The 27,647-nt window shown below is 44.5% G+C and overlaps 1 protein-coding gene across 1 annotated transcript in view; it reads right to left on the bottom strand.

The window, feature by feature from the left end:
• MAP2K1 (mitogen-activated protein kinase kinase 1) overlaps window positions 1-27,647 on the bottom strand; it is a gene marked incomplete in the record, with an annotated part of 87,422 nt that overhangs the window by 17,436 nt on the left and 42,339 nt on the right. The window contains 1 exon segment of the mRNA NM_001143716.1: window positions 18,389-18,428. Coding sequence (NP_001137188.1) covers window positions 18,389-18,428 — 40 coding nt within the window.

Here is a 27,647-nt window from a genome sequence, read left to right as displayed (position 1 = left end):
TGCATGAGCTGTGTGACCCCGGCCAAAGTACAAAGCCTCTCTGAACCCGTTTCCTTGTCTGTCAGGTAGGAATGGTAATTCTTGCTTGATGGTAGGTATTATAAGGGCTCAATAAATAAGAACTGTATGTGTCAAACACAGAATTTAAAGTTCAATGGCTCTTGAAGCTTGGAAAGAAAATAAAAGCTAATATTTGTTTAAGAAAAATACAGGCAATATAAAGAATCAGGTCCTGCTCAGTCTGGCTCCTACCTACATGTCCCTCATCGGTGCCAGGAAGATCCACGCTGCTCCCCAATGGTCTCCTGCATGTTTCTGTCTCTGAGCTGTTCACTTTGCTACTCTCTAATTCAGATGATTTCTGTGTTCATATACGACCCACCATCCTTCTGGTCTTTTTGATTATTGAAGGCAAGGAGGGAGCTCCACCAACTATTTACACCAGGCAAGTTCTGTTAGGAGACCCAAGGCTTGGGAATTGGGCTAAGAGGGTCGGGTTGAATATGGACTGTGTCTGGGTTGGACCTGACCCTCACTGGGAGCTGTGGGGCGGGGCGGGGGGGGGATCTTCTCCCTACTCCTGGACAGAGAAGCAGAGCAAGTCAAGCCACAGAGCACATGGAACGTGGCCCAAAGTGGAAAGAGGCTGCCTGGGATCCCAGTGGCCTTCTGTCCCTGGCCTGTCTTTTCCTGAGCACTGGCAACATCTGGTCCTTGGGTTGCCCAAGGGCCCTCAGATCCTTATAAGGAAGTCTTCTGTTGTGTTTACACTGACTCAAGCTGGTTTGTTACTTGTAACAAAGAATCCTCACTGAGACAAAGCCCAGCTCCCACCTCCTCCAGAAAGCCCCTCCTGACCACTGCACCCCCACAAAGCTCCCTTCTCCCGGGAGCTCTCACCATGTATGTCACTTGTCATGTCAGGATACTTGCTACCTCCTTTTTACCTCCTTAAATTTTTTTCTCTTAAAAAAGTCCAAACATTCTCAAAAGTAAGAGAGTGTAACTATGTACCCAACACCAGCTTCAACAGTTATCTAGCCCGTCTTGTTTCATCCATCTTGTTTTCTTTGTGGAGTGGGAGGGAGCAAATATCTTAAGGCAAATACCAGGACCTTAGGTTAATTCACTCATAAATCTTTTATTGGATTTTTAAGACATAATCTTGCTTCTCTAAGACTACAAGCTTCTTAGGAACCCAGCATTTTAGGTTTAACAGGCTTTTAAATGCCACAAACTTGACGCTGTTATTACATCGTCCATGAATTTGCTCTTCATCTGGTCCTGAGGACAGTTCCAGGAGATGGAGAAGGGAGATACCCTTAAATGAATGAAAGTGAGGCTCACTGATGATGAAGGACTCTGACAGGATCACTCAGGGAGCCAAAGGCTGAGCCAGAGGGAACCTTCCCTAAAGTTCTGTCAGCAGTCGGGATACTAAAGGGAAAGGGAGGCAGTGGCTCTGAGCCCACCTGGTGGGTAGCAGCTTTCTGAGGACTCTGCCTCCCACTTCACAAGGTAGCAGGCACTTATCTCCAACAATAAGTTTTGAAATGTGCTGTTTCAAAATGGAAAAAGAAAATCCTACTACATCTGTTTCTAATTTAATTCAGTGCTATTAAGCCTAATGCTGGCTCCCACTCTCCAGCTGATGTGCACCACTAGACTCTCCGCTGTCACCCTCCAGTGCTGGGCTTGGTGAGCTGGGCCCCATCGTGGCTGGGTAGTAGTTAATAAAATCTGCCCCTTCTTTGGTCACCATGTCACCAGACTTCCAAGTCAAACCGGCTCTCCTGGGCCCAGGATCCTCCTCAGGAATGAGGCTTTGTGATGGGAGAAGGAGTAGGACACAGCCCTCCTGGGATCACCTCTCAGCCTGGGGTCACTGGCCCTTTTCTAAAGGGAGCAAGGCACAGCCTCGGGCTTCAAGTCCCTTCCACCACCTGCCTTGGAGAGGGCCAGGGGACAAACCTTCCAGGTCCTTTCCCTTGTCCTTCCCATCCGTCCACACCAGCACCTGCCTGGCCTCTGCTCTCAGAGCCTTCTGGGATAAACTCTTCCAACCCGCATCTTCCTCGCCCTCCACTCAGTGCCTACCCTGACTCAGACCCAGGTTCTTTCTTCCAGAACTGTGGCAACAGCCTCCTACCTGACCTCTCCCCCCTACCTTAGCCACGGCAGCCAGAGGCCTCTTCCTCAAAGGACAGCTCGCCTTCCTTCCCTGTGCAGGAGCGCTCCTCGGCTGCCCACTGCCCAGAACAGAGTCCAGGCCCTGAGCACTGCAGTGAAGACCCTCATCAAGTGCCTCATCTAATCCTCACCTAACTCCCGCCACTCACCACCAGGAATCCTCTGTTCTAGACACCCAGAATGACTTGCTCTTTCCTCCAAGGACACATATGTGTTTTCCTGCCTCTATGTCACCACGATTCACGGGTTTCCCTCTACCTGGACTTCCTTTTGGTGACACTGACACCTGCATAACTTCTCCCCATGCTGCAAAGCTCAACCCAAATACCACCTCCTCCGCGATGCTTCCCTAAGGAGATCTGAGGAAGCATTCTCCCTCCTCCAACGGCCCATCTGCCTCGCTTGCTTGAGATGCTAAGAACCAAATTCATCTGGAGGCATAATCCATGGCTGTGGGTCTCACACTGAGGTAATTCTAGAGAATGTGACTCATATTTTTAACCAGAAACCGCATACTGGATTCCAGCTACTAATCAGCCCCTGTTTCTCTCCATCTCTAAGGTGGGGGCAGTCTAGACAGAGACCAAAGGAGTCAGTTCTCCCTGTGAATTCACCGCCCCCTTGAGGCTGTCACCACATGGCTGGGGGATGAGACTGGTGGGCAAAGGCAGCAGAGGTGCAGCCGGGGCCACCCCTGGACACCAAGGCAGCCTATGGGTGGAGGCGCAGATGCCACTCCTCTGCCACAGACAGGGGATGGCTCAGGACAGAGCCCTGTGCACAGCCTCATGGGCCACCCTGACTTTCCTCAGGGAAGCCTGGCAGGGCCAGGAAAGCCCAGGCAGGCAGGACAGTGCCTTACAAGGGTCATAGAAGCTGCTGCTCAGAAATCTATTCCACGTGAGTCTGCCACCAACAGCTTGTATAACAAGAACAAACTTGGGCCACTTCAGATCTTGCCCATCGGTGCCAACAGCAAGTCTGAATGAAGCAAGAGGAAGACTTTAGAGGTTGAAATCCTGACTGTTGCAAGGACCCCATTCCTTCAGAGGCTGTGAAGTGCCCTGGAGATCCCCAGCTGTCCCCAGGCCTAGGATCCAAAAACTCTCTCATAGCCTCTACAGAAGGCTTAACTTGCATTCTGCCCTGAGAGCTCCCTGTGTTTACAAAACTCTTCATCCTGGGCAATGAGAAACTCTTTTGAAGGGTCCTCCAAGTAGGGGGGCCCAAAGGTACAAACGAGTCTAGCTCTAAAGAAAGCCATGGCAGCTTATTCCGATTACAGCCTGGCTGGGCATCCCCTCAAAAATCTAGGTTGGCTTGCTCAGTATTCTGCAGGCCCAGGCTACTAACTCAGTACTGGGCATAAGATCAGGCAGGGTACACACTGCATTGTGTGGGAGAAGAAAGGGAAGAACAAGCTGAGGTTTAATTTAAACTGTTCTTACTGATCGGGATCAGCCAGCAACTGCAAGGCAGAAATTATTTACAGGCTAAGTTGTATGAATTCTGCACTAAATCCTGTAATGCTTCTTCAGGGTCTTAATCAAAATAAGATCTTGATAATGAGAGGGGGCTAAGAAGCATGGTGGGCTGGCAATGGAAATCACTGCTTTAAATGGCATGAAGCAGAGCTGTATCCTAAGCCTCCACCCACACAACACACACCCCCCTGAACTCACAGCCTTAGTACTTGGGTCAGCTTTGCATGAATGAGACCCATAGCCTCCTGCCACAGGAGGAGAAACCTTTGGAGCTAATTCCTCTCGGAGCTGCAGGGCCAGAGAAATGCCCTCTCTCCTACCCAGGTCCTATATCATGTTTTCATGAAGAACCTAAAGCTCATCAACTTAAAGCCAACTTTCCTGCTTAAATTTTAAAGCATCCTCAGCCAGGGGATTCTTCTGCCCCTTAACTCGGCAGTCAGGAAGCTTTTTCTATAAAGAACCAGAGAGCAAATATTTTAAGGATTTGAGGGCTACACAATCTTGTTCACAAGCAGCTATTCAACTCTGCCACTACAACACAAAAGCAGCCACAGATGCCCAGAAATAAACCCACATACCTACAGACAATTAATCTTTGACAAAAGAGGCAAGAGCATACAATGGAGAAAAAGACAGTCTCTTCGGCAAGGGGTGTTGGACAAGTTGGAGAGCCACATGTAAATCAATGAGGTTAGAACACACCCCCACATCATGTGCAAAAATAAACTCAAAATGGCTTAAAAACTGAAACATGAGATATGACACCATAAGATTCCTAGAAGAGAACAAAAGCAAAACATTCTCTGACATAAATCACACTACCGTTTTCTTAAGTCAGTCTCTCAAAGCAAAAGAAATCAAAGCAAAAGTAAACAAATGTAACCTAATCAAACTTAAAAGCTTTTGCACAGCAAAGGAAACCTTAAACAAAAGGAAAAGACAATATACGGACTGGAAGGAGTTCCCATTGCACCTAACAAACCCGACTAGGATCCATGAGGATGCAAGTTTGATCCCTGGCCTCACTCAGTGGGTTAAAGGACCCAGCATTGCCTTGAGCTTCAATGAAGGTCAAATACTAGGCTCGGATCCCACACTGCTGTGGCTATGGTGTAGGCCAGTGATTACAGCTTGAATTCAACCCCTATCCTGGGAACTTCCATATGCCATGGGTGTGGCCCTAAAATGACAACAAAGGAAAAAGAATGCAACAATGCAATGCCATCTGCAGCAACATGGATGGACCTAGAAATTATACTAAGTGAAGTTAAGTCAGAAAGAGAAAGACAAATACCGTACGATATCAAATATATGTGGAATCTAAAATATAACACATTGGAGCCTCAGTCGTACATTTGATAATACAAGAAAAAATAATAAAATAAAATAAAATACAGCACAAATCAACCTATCTATGAACTGGAAACAGACTCACAGATATAGAGCACAGACTTGGAGTTTCTGTTGTGGGTCAGCAGTTAACAAACCCGACTAGCATCCACGAGAGTATGGATTCCATCACTGGCCTTGCTCAGTGGGTTAAGGATCTGGCGTTGCTGTGACCTGTGGTATAGGTCGCAGATGCGGCTTGGATCCCACGTTGCTGTGGCTCTGGCGTAGGCCAGTGGCTTGGATTGGACCCCTAGCCTGGGAACCTCCATGTGCCGGGGGTATGACACTAAAAAGACAAAAAAAAAAAAAAATAGGCAGCAGGCTGCGGGTTGCCAATTTGCACACCCCTGCCTTAAATGCTTGATTATTGTTTTGATCCTATGTTAGCAGTTTTGTCTTTTTGACCCAATGCTTAATATTATTTATAGTTGAACAACATTTTTCCCCTAATTTGCTTGCTTTCAGAATCTGTTTCTCCCTCCCGTCTTCCAGTAAAAGAACCCCTCTTTTTCATTTGGGATATGCTCCCCCCGCCAATGGCACGTGCTTCTGCTAGGATGCCAATGAAGGGGCCCCTTCTACCTTGCCTCAGAGGTGGGCTCATAACCCAGGATGGCCCACCACACTACTCTAGTCCCCTGAACACAACAACTGGTCCAGGCCTGGATGGGTTCTCCAAGCAGAGCCAACCAGTGGTTCAAGCACTGACCTAGGTGCTGGGGAGGGTGGGCAGAGCCCTTGCAGGGCTGTGGAGCACTAAGGACTAGAAGTGTTGGGCTAGTGAGGTCCACGCTGCCCCCAGTGAAGACAATCTGACTGAAAAGGAAGCCCACGTAAGGAGGATTAAAGCCAAGAGGTAAGCAGAATCCTGAGACTATCATTTCAACCCCATATTCATCCCTGTATTCAGACCTCCTGATAACTCACACCAATCATTCCCTGTTTTGATTAAGTAAGCTTGAGTTAGGTTTCTGATGCAGCCAAAGAATCCTGACTAATTATATCACATCAGATGCTACCTGACTATTGGCAAGATGGCAATTCTTACACAAAACAATGACACTGTGTTCCACCATGCATGAGAATCATTCACAGCTACGTCTCTTTTCCTTTGTTAGACTCTAAGTTCCTGGAGGAAACAGTTCATTGATGAACTATCTTTATGCCCTCTGTAAGGATTCACCCCGTACCCTGCATTTGACAGGCATTCAATAAATATTTTACAACATGCATTACTTTTCTTAGATAGGGGAAGCAACTCTGAGGAGAAGGGCAAATAAACATGGCGGAAGACGTGCATGAACCTACCCATGGCCATCCACCAGAATGTCACCCAGAGATTTCAGAGAAAACTCACACTCCCAGAAGGATCACAGGTCTACCCCCACACCCTGACGCACAGCCTGTAAACCACGTACACCAGGCTGAACCACAGACTGCTGCTCCCTTGGAATACCAAAGGGTAAGAGAATGCAACGTCTGCACACACCATGACAGATCACAGTGGCTCGGTTCACTGTGAATGAAATCCAGGATAGCTGGCCAGATCTTCAGACATGGGAAATATAAGCTGCACTTGTCTTGCCAAGAAGTCCTGCTCCACGGTGGCAGAGACCAGTCACTTCAGGAATGAGGGTGAGACCCTACTAATCTCTAGGTTCCCATCTAGTGTGGACACATTAGAAACACAGGACAGTTCCCCACATGCACACCATGGCATGTCGTTCACTAGGACCAGGACACACACAAAGAAAGAAAACTTTCAAGAGGCTACTACCAGTTGGAAAAACAGTACCTAAAGGGCACCTGATTTAGTACTTTTTTCTTTTCCTCTTCTTTTCTGGCTGCCCCTCAGCATAAGGAGTTCCCAGGCTAGGGATCAGATCCCAACCATCCCAACCGCAGCTGTGGCAAACCAGATCCTTAAACCAGTGTGCCAGGCTGGAGATCAAACCTGTGTCCCAGCGCTGCAGACATCACCGATCCTGTTGCACCACAGTGGGAACTCCTAAATGGCACCTGAAAACAGTCTCCGCCCAAATACCATTATCGTACTTCCTCTCAATTAAAAAATTAGTAAGCGCAGGTGTGCCTAATTTGTATCACTGACATATTTCTACCCTCCGAAAAAAGTCTGAATTAAATTGATATAATTTGCTTGTCTTTTTGAAGATTCTATGAGAAATTGTATATGAAAAATCCTGGGAGTTCCCATCGCGGCTCAGTGGTTAACAAATCCAACTAGGAACCATGAGGTTGCGGGTTCCATTCCTGGCCTTGCTCAGTGGGTTGGGGATCCAGCGTTGCCATGAGCTGTGGTGTAGGTTGCAGACGCGGCTCAGATCCCACGTTGCTGTGGCTGTGGTGTAGGCCGGCGACTACAGCTTTGATTCGACCCCTAGCCTGGGAACCTCCATATGCCACAGGAGCGGCCCAAGAAATGGCAAAAAGAAAAAAAAAAAAAAAGAAAGAAAGAAAAAATCCTGCAAGCAAATGTTTTGAAAAGCAATGTAGAGTAACTTTGCTGTAAGTTATGTTTGTTCATTAGTTTTACTCAGAAAAGAGCACACCCAGGTATCATTTTCAAGCTAATAACTTAAAATCCTGTCACCTCTGCACACGGATGTGCCAACACACCTACCCCTTACCGCCCTCCCCTCCTGCGCCCGGCAGGAAGGGATGGGGTCCTTCGATACCTGCACGACTGTTGTAGAAGTGTGTGCTTCAGAGGCACTGATGGTGGACTCTGGGCGATGGCTGAGCCTACAGCACACCCCACACTGAGGCTAAGAAGGGCCAAGTAGCCCAGTAGCAGCAACCCTGTGGACTTCGACAACTGCTTTTCTGCAGAGTGATCCAGCCTCCCAACCAGAGCAGCCCTCCCTGGTCCCTGCTCCACCAAAGTCTATGGGTTCAGCTTTTCAAGGGCTTATCTATACTGTCCCCAAATCCTTCCAAAGAATACATTTTGAGAAGCTTAAACCCAGTCAGGCTGATTTCTATTGTTGGCAATCATAAAAAATCTAATTCGTGTGGCGTTCCCATCACGGCACAGTGGAAACGAATCCGACTAGGAACCATGAGGTTGCGGGTTCGATCCCTGGCCTTGCTCAGTGGGTTAAGGATCCGGCGTTGCCGTGAGCTGTAGTGTAGATTGCAGATGTGGCTCGGATCTGGTGTTGCTGTGGCTGTGGTGTAAGCTGGCAGCTGTAGCTCCAATTAGACCCTTAGCCTGGGAATGTCCACATGCCACAAGTATGGCCCTTAAAAGACAAAAGACAAAAAAACCCCACAAAAACCTAATGCATGCACTAAGCAGCAGCCAAGGTATATTAAGTATCTACTATGTAACGAGCACTATTCTAAGTGCTTTGTAGGCATTATTTTAATCCTCACAACCCTTTGGTAGACTCTATTTTCTCCATTTTCCTGAGACTTTAAGCTAAATAACTTGCCCAAGGTTATACAGTAAGTAGCAGAGTCAGTCAAAACACAATTTTTTTTTTTTTCTTTTTGCCTTTTCTAGCACCGCTCCCATGGCATATGGAGGTTCCCAGGCTAGGGGTCTAATCGGAGCTGTAGCTGCCGGCCTACACCAGAGCCACAGCAACACAGGATCCAAGCCGCATCTACAACCTACACTACAGCTCATGGCAACGCCGGATCCTTAACCCACTGAGCAAGGCCAGGGATCAAACCCACAACCTCATGGTTTTTAGTCGGATTCATTAACCACTACGCCACGACGGGAACTCCCAAGACATAATTTTTATAGCTCCTCCCAACAAGATGCACCTCTGTACTTTTTGAATCTTGACCACATGACTTGCTTCAGCCAAGAGGACATTAAATATATGTGTACACACACACACACACGCACACACATAAGCAGAGATTTAAATCGTGCTTGAATATTGGAGTTACCCTCTCTTGCTGCTGAAACCCTTAAGATCATTATGGGAAGAAATCAAGGGTCTACCATCCCCCCGCCCCTGCCCCTGCCGAGGATGGCTGAAAACATGAAGAGGAAGGCCCAGCAGACTCAGAGAATTGCTGTAGTTTTAAAACTACAAGAGTTGGTGTGGTTTGTTATACAGCAAAAGCTAACTGAAATAATCACTATCCCCGGCAAATCAGTATCAACAAGAATATTAAAAAAAAAAAAAAAAGAAGAAGAAGAAGAGAGGCAGAGAAAAGTTTCCTTACTATTTCCCATTTTTCCTCAAGGACAGAATGAGAAGAGATGGAGTTTAAACTTAAACATCATTAGGAAAGATGTTTATATATATTTATATATTTATGTTTATATATTTAGAGCACAGGAAGAACTTACTGGCAGTGAGGAAGCCTAAAGACAGAGGCAGGGAGACACTCTCATTCTCACAGTTAAGTTCCAGGAATCATTGAGCTTCTTGCTCAGGAATCTAATTGTGCAAGAGACCATTTCCCAGGCCAGGCCTTACAGCAAATTCTTTCCGGGTTCTTTCTGGAGAAGACCCACAAACAGTAGGAGTCTGAAAAGCAGAGGGGCCAGGCCAGGCCTGCCTGCAGACACACTGCTCACTGGAGCAGAAGTCCTTCTAGTGACTCTTCCTTCTAGGCTGGGCAAGTAGTCAACTCTCCACCAAGGCATCTGTCCAGAGACCCATTTGGCTCACAAAGCAGCTCTTTGATGCCAAAGAGCAATAAATGGTGGAGCCAGAAAAGAAATTCCTGGGAAAGTGGGGGCAGCACCAGGTGGAAGGAGAAAGCAAGCTGGCCACTCCAGGAAGGAGCTGAAATCTTCTCTTTGGAATGGAAATAAGGTGAGGTCTCCATCAACAACAGAGCATGGTACAGGGAAGGCACAGGGTAGAGAAAAAACCAGGACTAGATTCAAGACTGTGTTAAGAGCAGGAGACATGGGTCCTTGGCCCAGTTTCACTGTTGATTCCTATGTGTTCTGACACAAGTTAATCACACATCCACCCATTTAACAGATCTTTAAGGACGAGCTAGTAGTCTGCTATTATGTTGGTGACTGGGAACACAAAGATGAATTAGACATGTTCCCTGGTCTGAAGAAACTCACAAACTAGTGAGAGAGAGAGACATATAAAAGCTCTGATCTTTGGTTTCTACATCAGTAAAATAGGAAAAAACATACCTATTTCATAAGGTTGTTGGGAACATTAAATAAGTTGCACAGAGCACATAATAAAGCATTTGGCACCTAACAGGTCCTCAATAAACAACGATCCTTATTTATTACAAGAAAGGGATGGACACTGTGCCAAAGGAATACAGAGGCTGAACATTTAACCCATTTTGGGAAGGAGTTGGTTCATGGGAAAGCTTCTGAGAGAAGACGTCTGAGCTAAACAGTAACACTGTGACTATTAGCTAACATTTATCAAGGACTTTCAGCAAGACTAATTTCCATGACTATATGAAGTATGTAATTTGCAACTGCTGCTCTCTAGCATGAATTAACCTCATTTTACTGATGAGTAAATAACCCAGAGAGTTTATACACTCTGTTTATAAGAGACAGGATTTGAACTTTTAACTGGCTAATTCACAAACCTTGGTGCCACAGTACTTTGAAAAGGATACACAAACTTAGTCTAGCAAAGGTCTGAGTGTGAGGGAGTGGTGTGGGGATTGGAAGAGTAAGGATGCCCAGGAAAGGCAACAACAAAGGTGCAAAGATGCAGCTCAAAAAACGAATTCAATCTCACTGGATCTTAGTTTCCTTTCAATTTATATAAATGAATAAGAAAGGCAATTAGCATTTGTTAGGTCCTTCTATGTGCAAAACACATTGCGGGCTGCTTTCCATATGTAATTTCATTAATCCTCCCAGCAAACTAGAAATAGGCAAAAGGATTCCATTTTATAGATAGAATGGAATTCAAGAGTTTTACTCCACCAAATCCTTCTACAACATTGACTTCATAGGTCCCTCTAAGTGATATCACATGTCATTCTCAGCCTCAGAATACCGCCTCATGCTCAAGAAATGTTCATTCCTCCTCTCCTTGCAGTTAATCTTATTTTCCAGAAATTAATACACTAAAATATTCCAACATGAAACTCAGAGATCTTTAAAAAAAACACAGATTCAGGTCCATAAACTAACTGCTGGAAAACTGCTCCCCCCTCAAGTTATACCATACCTTCTACTGACACTTTTTGTTTTTGTTTTTTTGCCATGCCAACAGCATGAAGAAGTTCCCAGGCCAGGGATCAAACTCAAGCCACGGTAACAACCCAAGCCACTGCAGTGACAATGCCAGATCCTTAACGGGTTGTGCCACAAGGGAACTCCTATTGACACTTTCTTAATTGTCAGTGGAAAGAGGATAAAATGAAGCTAGTGCAGTTACGAAGTAGAAGGCTTTCTATAGTTTTGCATGTTAGGTGCAGAGTTTGATGTATTTTGAAAAACTTATACTCCTGTGAATCCACCATCAAAATCAAGATTTAACATTTTGATTACTCCCCAAGTTCCATCATGCTCCTCTGAAGTTCATGCTCCACTCCAGTTCCCCAGACCCTTAGGAAACCACGGACCTACTTTATTATTGTGTTACTATGGATTAATCCAGTCTGTTCTAGTGGAACCTCATAATATGGACTCTTTTGTATAGGGCTTTTTGCACTCCGAATGTTTCAGATATTTGTCAAAGTTGTATCAACAATTTGTTCACTTTTACTGTTGGGTTGTACACTATTGTTTGAATATATCAAAATTTATTTACTTATTCATCTGATGATAAGTATTTTATTTCTAGTTTAAGGCTATCATAAGGCTTATGAACATCTGGGCACAAGTCTTTGTGTGGACAACTGTTTTCATTTTTCTTAGGTCAGTACTGAGAAGAGTTGATGGGTTGTATGGCTTAATTTAATTCAATTTAATTTTTTATTTTTAGGGGATGCTGCCCATGGCATACGGAGTTCCCAGGCCAGGGATCAGATCCAAGCTGCAATTGTGACGTACACCAGAACTATGGTAACACCCGATCCTTTAACCCACTGTGCCAGGCCGGGGATCGAACCTGCATCCTGGGGCTATAGAGACATCACCAATTCCTTTGCGCCACAGCAGGAACTCCTGTATGGTTTAAATTTTTTTTTTTTTTTTTTTTTTGGTCTTTTTAGGGCCACACCTGCAGCATATGGAGGTTCCCAGGCTAGGGGTCTAATCGGAGCTGCAGCCGTCAGCCTACACCAAAGCCACAGCAATGTGGGATCTGAACCGCATATGAAACCTACACCACAGCTCACAGCAATGCCGGATCCTTGACCCACTGAGAGAGGCCAGGGATCAAACCAGCAACCTCATGGTTCCTAGTTGGATTCGTTTCCGCTGCACCAAGATGGGAGCTCCTGGCTTAATTTTAAAAGAAACTACCAAACTGTTTCCAAAGTGATTGTCCTTTTCCCTGTTGCTTTTAAGAATATCTATCACTGTTTTTCAGCAACTTGACTTTTTTTTTTTTTTTTTTTTTTTTGCTTTTTGGCTTTTTACAGCTTTAGTGGTATATAATTCTCATACAATAAACTCCATATACCTAAAGTGTATGTTTGATGAATATATATATGTCCACTCTCACAATCAAGATTATAAACACATAACGGAGTTCCCATCGTGGCGCAGCAGAAACAACTCCAACTAGGAACCATGAGGTTGCCGGTTCGATACCTGGCCTTGTTCAGTGGGTTAAGGATCCAGTGTTGCCATGAGCTGTGGTGTAGGTCGCAGACACAACTCAGATCTGGCGTTGCTGTGCCTCTGGCACAGGCCAGCAGCTACAGTTCCTACTGGACCCCTGGCCTGGGAACCTCCAGATGCATTGGGTGCGGCCCTAAAAGGACAAAAGACAAAAAAAAAAAAAAGATTATAAACACATATCTATCACCCCCACAATTTCCTGACCTTCCTTTGAAATTCTTTTCTTTCTCCCCTTCCTTGATTCCCTGGGCAACTAGTGATTTGTATTTTGTCACTACAGATTAGTTTGCAATTTCTAGAATTATATAACTGGAACCACACAGTATGACATAGCTCTTTTCGGTCTGACGTTTTCACTCAGCATCATTCTTTTAAGATTGACCCATTCTGTTGCATTTATCAATGGTTTGCTCAGGTTTAAGGACCTGATTGGCCCTGAGCTTTTCACTTCTTCTTTAGGGAAAATCCTAGGAGTGAAGGCTGAATTTATCACAGATACATGCTTAACATTTTAAAACTGATAAGCTGTTTTCTTTTTTTTTTTTTTTTTGTCTTTTGTTTGCTATTTCTTGGGCCGCTCCCGCGGCACATGGAGGTTCCCAGGCTAGGGGTCGGTCGAATCGGAGCTATAGCCACCGGCCTACGCCAGAGCCACAGCAACGCAGGATCCGAGCCTCGTCTGCGACCTACACCACAGCTCACAGCAACGCTGGATCGTTAACCCACTGAGCAAGGGCAGGGACCAAACCCACAACCTCATGGTTCCTAGTCAGATTCGTTAACCACTGCGCCACGACGACGGGGAACTCCCTGATAAGCTGTTTTCTAACACAACTGTACCACTTCACATTCCTACCAACAGTGTCTGAGTGTTCCAGTTGCTCCACATCCTTGATAACAGAGTTGGTCTCTATAGACACTCTAATGGGTATGTAGCAGTGTCTCACCGTGGCTTTAACTTATATTTCTCTACTGTCTACAGATATTGAATATCTTCCCATGTGCTTACTTTCCATTTGCACATCTTTAGTAAAGTGGCTGTTCAAATCTTTTACCCATTTTTTATTTTTTTTAATTAATTAATTTATTTTTTGCTTTATAGGGCCAGACCTCGGCATATGGAGGTTCCCAGGCTAGAGGTCAAATCAGAGCTGCAGCTGCCGGCCACAGCCATAGCCGCAGCAACACCAGATCCGAAGAGCACCTGCAAACTACACCACAGCCTGTGGTAACAACAGACCCTTAACCCATTGAGCAAGGCCAGGGATTGAACCCACATCCATACAGAGACATGGTCCAGTCATTAACCTGCTGAGCCACAACAGGAATTTCTTGTATCCCATTTTAAAACTAAAGTCACTAAGTCTCCTGTGTTTTCTTTTAGAAGTGCTATAGTTTTATAGTTTTTGTTTCCGGTTTTTGGGCTTTTTTTTGTTTGTTTGTTTGTTTGTTTTGTCTTTTTAGGGCTGCACCCATGGCATATGGAGGTTCCCAGGCTAGGGATCAAATCAGAGCTGTAGCCACCAGCCTACGCCACAGTCACAGAAACGCCAGATCCAAACCATGTCTGCAACCTACACCACAGCTCACGGCAATGTTGGATCCTTAACCCACTAAGCAAGGCCAGTGATTGAACCTGCGTCCTCATGGACGCTGGTCAGATTTGTTTCCACCGAGCCATGACAGTAACTCCAGGTTTATAGTTTTAACTCCTACATTAAAGTTAAAAATTACTTGAGAGTTAATTTTTGTATATGGTGTGAGGTGATTAGATAGAGGTTCATTGTGGGGCATATGGATACCCAATTGTTCCAATACCATTTGTTGAAAAGATTCTTCTCCTTCTATTGAACTACCAAGGAATCTTTGCCAAAAACTCAGTACTGTGTATGTATGTATCTATTTCTAAATTCTTCATTCTGTTTTATTTGATCTATTATGCTTAGTTTCACATCAATATAACACTCTTGATTACTATATAATAAACCTTTAAATCAGGTAGTCTAAGACTTTCAACTTTGTTTTTCCTTCTAAAGGTGTTTCGGCTATTCTAGGTCCTTTGTATTTCCATATAAATTTTAGAAACAATTTGTCAACTCTACAAAGGCTACTGGGATTTTCAGTAGGATGACCTCAAGTCTACAGATTAAAGCAAAACTGATATCTCAACAACATGGTGCTGATGGTATTCGTGATTGCTTAACAATGTATATGTACTTAATGTCACTGAGCTGTAATGTAAAAAGGTTAAAAATGATAAATTTTATGTTGTGTGTGTGTATTTTTTTTCCTTTTTTTCTTTTTCTTTTTTTTTTTTTTTTTGCATTTGGTAGGCCCGCACCCAAGGCACATGGAAGTTCCCAGCCTAGGGGTCCAATAGGAGCTGTAGCTGCCGGCCTAAGCCACAGCCACAGCAATGCCAGATCCAAGCTGTGTCTGCAACCTACACCGAAGCTCACAGCAATGCCAGATACTTAACCACTGAGTGGAGTGAGCTCAGGGATCAAACCCACATCCTCATGGATACTAGTTGGATTTGTTTCTGCTTTACCACAATAAGAAGTCCCTGTTATTTATATTTTATAATTTTAAAAAATTAAATAAACAGTACCTATTTTTAAATTTAAAATGTATCACTTAATATATAGTGGCTCATAAGCTGGCCAGTCAGTTCCACCAGTCCACTCTTCTCCTCCTCAGCCCTCCCTGCTTATACCTGTCACTATTAGCACACTACAGTTGAAAGGACATAGCCAAGAAAACTGTGTTTTCCATTTGTCTTTCCTCTGGCTTCTTCTTCCTTTTTTTTTTTAATGGCTGCAGCATGTGAAGATTCCCAGGCTAGAACTGAATGCACACACTACGGAAGTGAGCTGAGCTGCAGCAGTGACAACACCAGATCCTTAACCTGCTGAGTCACATGGGAACTTCCTTTTCTTTTCTTTTTAAATTTAATTTAATTTTTATTTATTGACGTGAACTTATTTACTGTAAAATTCAAACGTTTTAGTGGAAAGTTTGATTTTTTTTTTTTTTTTTTTGTCTTTTTGCTATTTCTTTGGGCCGCTCCCACAGCATATGGAGGTTCCCAGGCTAGGGGTCCAATTGGAGCTGTAGCCATCGGCCTACGCCAGAGCACAGCAACGCAGGATCCAAGCCACGTCTGCAACCTACACCACAGCTCACGGCAATGCTGGATTGTTAACCCACTGAGCAACGGCAGGGACCGAACCCGCAACCTCATGGTTCCTAGTCGGATTCGCTAACCACTGCGCCACGACAGGAACTCTGAAAGTTTGATTTTTGATAAATGCATATACCCATGTTATCTACCACCACAATCAAGATACAATCTTTCATTACCCCAAAAAGTTTCTTCATGCCTCTTTGAGGTTAATCTCTCCCTAAACCCTCAGGCAACCACTGATCTTTCTGCCTTTATAGATCTGTGCTGAATCTTTCTACAGCAAAGAAACAAACTCATAGACTTGGAGAACAGACTTGTGGTTGCCAAAAGGGAGTGGGATGGACTGGGAGTTTGAGGATAGTAGATGCAAACTATTGCATCTGGAGTGGATAAGCATGACATCCTGCTGTGAGGCACAGGGAACTATATCTAATCACTTTTGATGGAACATGATGGAGGATAATGTGAGAAAAAGAATGTATATAAATGTATATAACTGGGTCACTTTGCTGTACAGCAAAAATTGATGAAACAATGTAAATCAATTATAATTTTTAAAAAAATTTTAAAAATGAGATAGTGCCATTGGCAGCAACACACGTCAGCAACATAGAAATTACCATACTAAGTGAAATAAATTAGAAGGAGAAAGACAAAGATTATATGATATATCACTTATACATGGAATCTAAAATATGGCACAGGGAGTTCCTGCTATGGCTCAGCAGCAACGAACCCGACTAATATCCATGAGGACACAGGTTCGATTCCTGGGCTTGCTCAGTGGGTTAAAGATGTGGCGTTGTCGTGAGCTGTGGTGTAGGTTGCAGACGCGGCTCGGATCTGGCATAGCTGTGGCATAGGCTGGTGGCTATAGCTCTGTTTGACACCTAGCCTGGAAACTTCCATATGCTGTGGGTGCAGCCCTAAAAAGACAATCAATCAATCAATAAAAATAAAATATGGCACAAATGAACTTACATAAGAAACAGCAGGAGTTCCCGTCATGGCTCAGTGGTTAACGAATCCAACTAGGAACCATGAGGTTGCAGGTTCGATCCCTGGCCTTGCTCAGTGGGTTAAGGATCCAGCGTTGCCGTGAGCTGTGGTGTAGGTCACAGATGTGGCTCGGATCCCGCATTGCTGTGGCTCTGGCGTAGGCCGGCTACTACAGCTCTGATTAGACCCCTAGCCTGGGAACCTCCATATGCCACTGGAGCGGCCCTAGAAAAGGCAAAAACACAAAAAAAAAAGGAAACAGCAACAGACTCACAGACAGAATAGACTTGTGGTTGCCAAGAGGTAGGGAGGATGGAGGAGGAATGCACTGGGATTTTGGGAATAGCAGATACAAACTATTATATATAGAATGTATAAACAACAAGGTCCTATGTATAGCACAGGTAATAATTTCAGTATCCTGCGGTAAGCCATAATGGAAAAGAATATAATATATATACCAACATATAACTGAATCACTTTGCTATACAGCAGAAATAAACACAACATTGCAAATCAAATACACTCCAATAAAAAAATTGCATGTGTCAGTATCATGTTCATTTGTATTGCTGAATAATATTCTATTGTACGGATATACTGTAATCTGTTTATCTCCTTACCTGTTGAAGAACATTTCAGTTGTTTCTACTATGAGTATAGCTGCTTTAAACATTTGTATATAAGACTGTATGGACACATGTTTTACTTTATCATGAATAAATATCTAAGAATGGTATGGTTCTATGGTAAGTGTATGTCTACCTCTATTAAAAGAAGCCAGAACTTCTTTTATAATCAAACTCATATCCAGTCAGTTAGTCACAACTGTGGGCCTAAGCACAATCGAGTCCAGTGGTACTGGGGGATGGGTAACTAAGTTCCAGATGGGGATCTTGCCTGTGCCTACTGGGCGACTACAAATGTCACAGCGTCAGGTAACAGGCAGACTACATACCAAAAAGAGGGTGATCTTTTTTTGTTGTTGTTTTTGTTTTCTTGGTTTTTTAGGGCTGTATTCACGGCATATGGAAGTTCCCAGGCTAGGGGTCGAATTGAAGCTCAGCTGCCGGCCATAGCCACAGCAACACAGGATCAGAGCTCATCTGAGACCTACAGCACAGTTCACGGCAACGCAGAACCTTTAACCCACTGAGCAAGGCCACAGATTACGAACCCACACCCTCGTGGATACTAGTCGAGTTCTTAACCCACTGAGCCACAATGGGAACTCCAAGAGGGTGGCGTGGTTCTTGCTACTCCAGACATCAAACTAAAAGCAGTCAAAAAGTTGTGGTAAAAAATGTAAATACTATTAAATGGCTGGCATACCAAAGAAAAACACAAAAGAGGATGCAACAACTTTTACAGCTCAGCTAAAATCCAAAACATAACTAGCAAGTAATATCTTACCTCTGTGCATAATCTTGTGCTTCTCCCTCAGGTATGTGAGACCTTTTATTACCTAGGAGAAAGGAAATGTAAAAAGATGGAAGCTGGAATAGTGCTGTTTAGAAAAGAATACTCCACTGTTTATTTTAAAATGATCTGAAAAATATTTCCACTAATATCACAAATTTGCCTTCTTGCCTTTTTATATTTTTCTTTTGTTTGATTTTTTTAACCCACTTTATGAAGACACTGTCTTTTTAAAATGGTATGTAGAGTACGATTTTTAAGCAAAATTGATTACTGCAAATTTAGACAACTTCAACAAAAAAGCACTTTGCTTGAATTCATTTTTTCTAAATCTTCAGTATTTTTTTTAAAAAGGCTTTCTGATACCACAAATGGGAATTCTTCTGGGATACCCCATTCTATTTTTCAAGACACAAATTTTAATATGGAGAAAGTTACTTTTCTAGATTCAAAGAGTGAAAGATGGGGGGAATAGTATATCTAGAATCTAGATAGGGAAAATTCTAGTGAGAAACTCCACTTTTCTCACTAATCTTCCTTTTGCTGACTTCCTACTTTCCTCCTTGTCCATTTCCTACCAATTCACCTTATCAATGAGGGGACTTGGAAGAAAAACTCAATATACTCACAGCAATGCTAACTTTTCCTAAAATTTGTTCAGGAATTCTTCCAGCTTTCTTCAGGACTTGATCCAAGGAACCCCCATCCTATGAACAAGAATACCAGCCCATTTAGTAACATTGTTTCTAACCCTTCTTTCAAGTGTTAAACTTCAGCAAGAAAGTAAAATCTCACCCATGATAAATCCTCCTAGAAGGGTACCCTTTGGTTTGTTCCAGAGAGCAAATAAGACATGAATGCAAAACATTGTGGGAGCCGACAAATGACTAGTAACTCAAATCCTATGAATAATCGTTAAACAATTACTAAATCAGTGGTCAAATGACTGATTCAGTGGTTCGCTATAGGGAACTGATAGAACACAGCAGCAGTTAGGAGTGCAGGCTCTAAGGGCAAACTCTAAACTTGCATCCCAATGCTGTCATTGACTATCTAGTGGACTTTGATCAAGTTACTCAACTCGTAAAAAGGGAGTGATAGTTCCCCAGTGACCTAGCAGGTTAAGGATCTGGTTGTCACTGCTGTGGCTTGGGTTTGATCCCTGGCCTGGGAACTTCCACATGTCATAGGTGTGGCCAAAAGAAAAGCGGGGGGTGATAATAATTATAAGGCTATCAAAATAATCATATGACTATTATAAGTATTAAACAAGCTGATACATATAAAGCCCTTAGAACAGTGTCCACCCCATAGTAAGGGCTCAATAGAGGCTTGCCATTTTATCACCACCGTTTAAGTCACAACTTGCATTTGACATTATCCTAACAAATTATATTTAATAAAATACAAAGAAAAATGCCATAGAAAAAAATCATTCACCTCAGATATCTTTTTTTTTTTTTTTTTTTTGTCTTTTTGCCATTTCTTGGGCCACTCCCACAGCATATGGAGGTTCCCAGGCTAGGGGTCAAATCGGAGCTATAGCTGCCAGCCTACACCACAGCCAACAGCAATGCAGGATCCGAGCCACGTCTGCAATCTACACCACAGCTCATGGCAACGCCGGATCCTCAACCCACTGAGCAAGGCCAGGGATCAAACCCGCAATCTCATGGTTCCTAGTCGGATTCGTTAACCACTGCACCACGACGGGAACTCCCATGCACTGTGTTAAGTTCTCTAGGGGATAGAGATACAAAAAAAGACCTTGTTTTTGTCCTCAGCGAGTTTACAATCTAGTAGGGAAGATATACAACTCAATAAATTATAATAAAACAGAATAAATGTATAATAAAAGTGCTACATGCAGGTAGAAGAAGGGAGAAATTTGACTTTACTTAGAAGATAGTATTTGCACTGAAACCTGACCCAAAGAATGAGTTATGACTTTTATACCTGGAAGAGAGGAGCAAGGGGAGAAAAGAACAAGATCAAAGCAGAGAAGTATTAGATTGCTTAATCCTCCTGGGATGACATGGGGTTCATTCACTGCAGGTGTATGAAGAAATGTGGAGATGGATCAGGCTGGAAATGGCCATCTGTGGCCAGATTACGGAGCCTCACTGAGGAAGTGAGACTTGACAGAGGCAGATGAAAGCTACACAAATATAGCAGCTGAGAGAAAGAGACTAGGAGATTAGCAAGGAGCTGACTGGGGAAGACAACATGAGCTGGGATCCCGGGCAGAGGTGGTGGAAAGGGAGCATGCAAGAGGGACACACGTGTGGGACAAAGCCAGTCCCTGCAGGGATCAAAGGCCTTCCCGTTCATGGAGTCTACATTTTAGTCTAAGATCTTGAAAAAATGCTCACTCAAGGAGCCTCCATGTACTGACACAGAAACAGGTCCCTGCATCTATCGTTTTTAGGTATAGCTAATTATCCGTTGCAATAGAAAATTACCCTGGAAGTAGAGGTAATTCCTACAAACTCAGATTTTCTAAAATATCCTGTCTACCCTGGGCAGGTCCCATCACCAACTATCATCTATTAATCCCCCCCCCCCTTTTTTGGCCTTTTTGTCTTTTTAGGGCATATGGAGGGTCCCATGCTAGGGGGTCTAATCGGAGCTGTAGCCGCCGGCCTATGCCACAGCCACAGCAACACTGGATCCAAGCTACATCTGCAACCTACACCACAGCTCACTGCAGCACCAGATCCTTAACCCACTGAGCGAGGCCAGGGATCGAACCCCGAGGCTTCATGGATGCTAGTCAGGTTTGATAACCTCTGAGCCACGATGGAAACTCCGCTTTTTTTTTTTTAATGACCAAACCCATGGCACATGGAAAGTCCCAGGCAGGGATCAACTTCAAGCTGCAGCTGGGACTCACACCACAGCTGTGGCAACACCGCATCCTCAAGCCACTGCACTAGGCTGAGACCAAACCCACACCACCAAAGAGATGATGCTGCATCCCTAACCCACTGCACCACAGTGGGAAGTAATCCTTATTACTTCTGTGTAAGGCACTGGGATATGTGACAAACCAGGAATGGAAAAAGCTATAAGTACAAAAAATATATATATACTCTGCTTGGAGAGACAGAACATACTCACAAAGAGGCAAGGCACCTTAAATTTCCTCCTCTGAAACAAGGCAGGGAAGAAAGAGCTGAATGAAGAGAGCATGTGTTCCTACAGGTACTCAAAGGAGGACGCAATTCCCTGACACTTCAGCCAAGGAAAGGGCTCACAACAAGAGTGACCCGGAAACTGAGCCTTGGAGGTGATGAGATCTGGGTAGGATAAACAGAGAGATGTTCCCATAGACCCCCTGCCTCCAAAACCACCCAGCCTCCACGCTGTAACTATGCAATGTAAGTTTGTAGAACAATGCATAAAATGATAAGCAAAAGAAGGATAGAATATGATCACAGTTTTTTTCTTTTTAGGGTTGCACCTGCAGCATATGGTAGTTCCCAGGCTAGGGATCAAATAAGAGCTGCAACTACCGGCCTATAACACAGCCATAGCAATGCCAGATCTGAGCTGAATTTACAACCTACACCATAGCTCACAGCAACACCAGATCCTTAACCCACTGAGCAAGACCAGGGAGCCAACCTGCTCCTCACGGACCCTGCGTCGGGTTCTTAACCTGCTGAATCACAACAGGAACTCCCACATATTTTGATAAAAATTTTAAAAATGTGGGGTTCTTGCTTGCAGCGCAGTGGGTTACAGATCTGGCTTGTCTCTATGGAGGTGCCTGTTCAATCCCCAGCCCAGTGCACTGGGTTAACAATCCAAAGTTGCCACAGCTGTGGCATTGGTCAAAGCTATAGCTCAGATTGGCTCCCTGGCCCAGGAACTTCCATATACCCTAGCTGCAGCCGAAAAAGAAAAAAAAAAAAAAAAAAAAAAGTGTGCGTATAGTCAACAAAACTAGAATATCAAAAATGATGGATGAAGCTCCCATTATGGCTCGGTGGTAATGAACCTGACTAGTAACCATGAGGATGTGGGCTGGATCCCTGGCCTCACTCACTGGGTTGGGATCAAGTGCTGCTGCAAGCTGCAGTGTAGGTCACAGAGGCTGCTAGGATCTGGCCTTGCTGTGGCATAGGCTGGCAGCTGCAGCTCCAATTCAAGCCCTAGGCCAGGAACTTCCATATGCCCAAGGTGTGGCCCTAAAAAGAAAAAATGTTACGAATGGTTATTTCCAGTCTAGACAATAAGATCAACAGAGATTTTTGCTGTGTGACAGTTTCCTCTTTGTACATTTTTGTAGTTTATAATTTTTCTACAATGAATAAATATTTACCTTTTAAAATCACTACACCCGTTTATGAGAGTGTAGAATTAAATCTGTAAATCAATTAACAAATAATTACTAAGCACCCATTTTGTGCAAAGGCATTGTTAGGCAGATACAATGCCGCTTTCTTTCTAAGGGAGGTAAGAAAATTAGTAATACTCCTTCTGAGATACAGACCTCTTGGGAAATGTCAACTAAATCAATACTAAAAATAAATTATCAACTTAAAAATTCTACGCTTATGAAAAGCATAGTTTGGACCAATGCCAAATGGCTTTCTATCATAGGTCAACTCTGGATCACAGATGCTGATGGAAAAAGCAAGCTGTACGGGTGTGAGGTCAAATGCACACTAACACCTCTGACTATGTTAGACTTTTCGCCATAATAAACTCCCCAGCACCACTACCTAATGCTGGGTCAGTCAATCAAGGAGCACAGGGAGGATTCCAAAATTCAACCTAAAATCAAATGTGCCATAATCTCCACATGGCTCTGAGAGTGGAATTATTCATCAGAGCCAGAAAGAAGTTCCCTGTGAACACACTAATTTTCCAAGAGCCCTGGTAGGGCCCTACCCAGGCTGAGGTCTGAGTCATCCATTGAGCCTGGCTGCCTTTACAATGCCACAGGCCCCTGGTGGCCAAATCAGGACAGTATCACAGCCTAGGTAACCACACCCAAGTCAACAGGCTCCTAGAAATGCCACCACACCTCTCAATTTCCCTTCCTGACAGGAACAGGGACTCCAGTGTAGAAAGTTTCTGAGCCAATTCTATTTTGTTTTCAATTCACTGCAGTTTCAGACCCTTTGTTTAAATGAATTTGCCTAATTATCTGGGAGAACTATACACTTAAACCTAGGTAACAGGGCAACTCCGTCAAAATCTGAAGCAAAGGAGGCGCAAGAGCTAGCCCTGTGGTTCTCAGGTTCCACAGCCAGGCCAGAGGGCAGCCCAGTTAACTGTATTGGTTTACATTTTCCCTGGGAGTGGTGGTAAACACTTCTGTTAAAAACAAAGAAACCCTGGCTCTTTTCCCTTTAACCTCCTTCTGAGCTACAAGCAGAGTTACAGTGTGAACAATGGGATTAGCCACATTCAAGAAGCGTGAACCATAATCAGGATCACCTAGCCTTGCTGGCGACTCACCTCACAGCCTTTTAATTCTACTTCACTGTTGCCAAGGACCTGCCTTCACCGACTAAAGCTGCTGAAATTGTGCTTATTTTTAGAAGCCAATTATTAACTAAGTCGGTGGTGCTTTTGTGAAGGTTTTCTATAGAAGAGACAAATGCTTTATGAAAAAGAAAAAAAGAGCTCAAAAGCTTTCACTCCTGCCTGAGAAACATCAACCTTGAGACCCAAGCTCTCTGGTTGCTCAGCTACCACCTGAGTAAGAATCTACCTCCCCAGAGATAAGAACATTCCTGTTCTGATTGGGGTGTATCCACTTACCTCTTGGGTCTCAAAATTCAGGCTCAGCAGTGCAAACACAGCTTATTTCTAAGAAAGGTCAGCCCCTGGCCAAGTGCACTGAAGACAGGGTTCAATGCACACTGATGACAAATTTACTTTAAAATCCACCCAAAAAAATAAACTGAACAATGGATAAGTGGATTGTATGTGGTAAAGCAAATGTACCAAAATGTTAATGGTAGAATCTAGGTGGTAGGTTTAGAGTGTACATTACACAATTCCTACAACTTTCTGTATTTTTGAAATTTTTCATAATAAAGTGTTGGCGGGGGGTGTTAATAACAAAGAACATCGTGCAAAGATGGACACAAAGAAGACCAAAGAATCCCAGACACTAGGATACGGCTAATGACCAGAGCTCTTCATGACAACACCTTTGAAATGTGGAAGCTGAGACAAAGCAGAAATTCCCAAAGAGAAGTGGCAGCCAGCAGTGAGACAGTCTTCCTGTCACAGGCAGCTAGTGCAGGAGGGCCTGCTCAGGCACAAGGACGGGGTGAAAGTGTCCAGACCTAGAGCACAAAGCTACTCTGGAGCACAGCTGCTTGGACTTCAGGCCACAACTGCTTCCTTACAGGGTCCCGTCTCTGGCAGCTCTGAGCTGCTCCACTAGTTTGTTTTTTTAGCGTTTTTGTTTTTTTTTTTTTGCCTTTTTAGGGCCGCACCCACTGCACATGGAGGTTCCCAAGCGAGGGGTCTAATCAGAGCTGTTGCTGCCGGCCTATGCCAGAGTCACAGCAACACCAGATCCGGGCCAGATCTGTGACCTACACCACAGCTCATGCCAACACCAGATCCTTAACCCACTGAGCAAGGCCAGAGATCGAACCCGCAACCTCATGATTCCTAGTCAGATTCGTTTCTACTGCACCACAACGGGAACTCCTGCTCCACTAGTATTAACAGATGATTCCAGCCGCCCCCACCCCCACCCCCCCCAAACCCCGGGCCTATGGATACCCAGGAACAGAGGGCCCTAACTTTCTCTTGCTGAGCCCCAGGCCTGACCACGGTCTTCCCCATCCAGGCCTCCCTCATTTAGCCATTCAACACATGGCAGCTAATGATACCAGATACTGTGTTCGGCCCTCAAAAAAGTTCTGACCTGGGAGTTCCCGTCATGGCTCAGCAGAAATGAAATCTGACTAGCATCCATGAGGAAGCAGGTTCAATCCCTGACCTTGCTCGGTGGGTTAAGGATCCGGCATTGTTGTGAGCTGTGGTGTAGGTCACAGATGCGGCTCAGATCCTACACTGCTGTGGCTGTGGCGTAGGCCGGCAGCAACAGCTCCGATTAGACCCCTAGCCTGGGAACCTTCATGTGCCTCGGGTGTGGCCCTAAAAGACAGGAAAGAAAAAAAAAAAAAAAAGGTTTTAACCCATCCAGCCTCTGACTGCCGTTTTCCAGGCTCAGGCTCCCCAGGGTAATTCCAAAGATACCTTCTGCTTCGGGAACTTATGTGGGAGGATCCCACCATCCCCACAGAGCCAAATCCATGGGGGAGAACAACTGACCTGCTGGTACTGGAAATGGGCCAAGAAAATGGGAAACCTACCCTTGTCACGTCCTGCATCATCTCTTCCAGAAGCAAAAGGCTGGACGAGGGTACGGAGCACAAAGCTGCAATCAGTATCTCTGAATCCAGAGTGAAGAAAGAAGGATTCTAGAATGAGGAAACCTCAACACAGGCCAATTTAAGACAAAAGAGAGACTGAACTCCACATGGCAAGAGGCCATAGAAGGCCAATAAAAGGGGTTCCAGCAGGGTCTGAATAAATGGATAGGCCACTGCCTATCAATGTCTGAGGCCTGATCCTAACCTCTGAAGCAAGCACCCTAGGCTTTCCAACCTATGAAATAGCCTCCTGGTTCCCTATTAAAGGGAGAATTCTGAGTGGCACAGAACTTTGAGGTTACTCAGGAAAGAGTTTCTGACAGTTCAGAAGACAGCAGGTATGAGAGGACACATACCTGGTGCTGAGAAGCTCTCATCGCCACACTAACGCTCCTCACTCGAGAAGGCCCTAGAGCACACCATCCAGCCTCTGAACAGCTCTAGGGGACAGAGACACTACTCTCAATGTCTCCAAACCCTTGGGAGCACATGTGGCATCTTGCACTGATAGGCACTAAAAGAAGTGTTTGTGAAGCTGAACCCACACTGATATACTTACAAGGGCTCTAAACCACAGAAACACAGAATGTTAGCATGGGGTCCCTAGAAAAGATCTGGCCCAATATTTCTCTGCCGAGATGAGAAAATCCTAAGAGAGTATAGGACTTAATAGCATAATGGAAAGAGTATAAAATTTAAAGGAAATGGACCTGGCTAGAGACATTGGTTAGAGTTCAGTTCTGACGCTTATTGGTTATACAACTTAGACTAACTACTAAACCTCTCAAGACCTTACTCTCTTCATCTACCGTCTTGGGGGAAAAATGGAGGTCAATGTACCTCCTACGACAGGCTGATGTGATTAATAACTCAACATAATGGGAAAAGGACTCAAGCAGTAGAAGGTGTGATAGCTAATTACTATTATGTCTAGCCACACCACCACCCGTCTTCTGTTATCTTGGCAAGACCCAAGAGGAAAGAAGGCTACTCTGGTCTTCCCTGTTTTATCAATGGTTGATCATCATCGCCTCCACCTTCTTTTCCTTCTAGTTTTCAAAGACCTCCATGGCCATTCACACATCTTAATCCAACTCTTGCGCAAAAGCTGGAAAGCCAACCATTATGGGCACAAAGAGCACAAGAAATGCAAAGGATAAGGAAGAGCTCCCTCCTGATGCCCTGCCCACTTCACTGTAGGAAGTCTAAGACCCAAGGAGAAAATAATCAGCACCCCAGGGGAGTTCCTATGTGGCTCAGCAGATTAAGGCTCCAGCCATGTCACTGCTACGGCGCAGGTTTGATCCCTGGCCTGGGAACTTCCACATGCCTTGGAAGCAGCCGAAAGAAAAATTTTAAAAGCACCCCAGGCCTAGGCTAGGACCACGATAGAAACATTCACATGCTTCCCACAGAGACTGCTTCACTCTCCTTGAAGCAAAAAGGAATGAGAGCTTTCTCAGTGGCCTTCAGATACACAGAAGACACCAGAATCTATGTTCCATATGGCACCACAGAAATTATTATATGCCTGCAATACTGTGTATGGCACTTTTTTTTTTTTTTTTTTTTTTTGTCTTTTGTTGTTGTTGTTGTTGTTTCTATTTCTTGGCTCGCTCCCGCGACATATGGAGGTTCCCAGGCTAGGGGTTGAATCGGAGCTGTAGCCACCGGCCCACCCGCCAGAGCCACAGCAACGCGGGATCCGAGCCGCGTCTGCAACCTACACCACAGCTCACGGCAACGCCGGATGTTAACCCACTGAGCAAGGGCAGGGACCGAACCCGAAACCTCATGGTTCCTAGTCGGATTCGTTATCCACTGCGCCACGACGGGAA

Source organism: Sus scrofa, chromosome 1, assembly GCF_000003025.6.
Source record: "Sus scrofa isolate TJ Tabasco breed Duroc chromosome 1, Sscrofa11.1, whole genome shotgun sequence".
In the NCBI taxonomy this organism is placed as follows: Eukaryota; Metazoa; Chordata; class Mammalia; order Artiodactyla; family Suidae; genus Sus; species Sus scrofa.
This window is presented reverse-complemented; position numbering and strand designations above follow the sequence as displayed.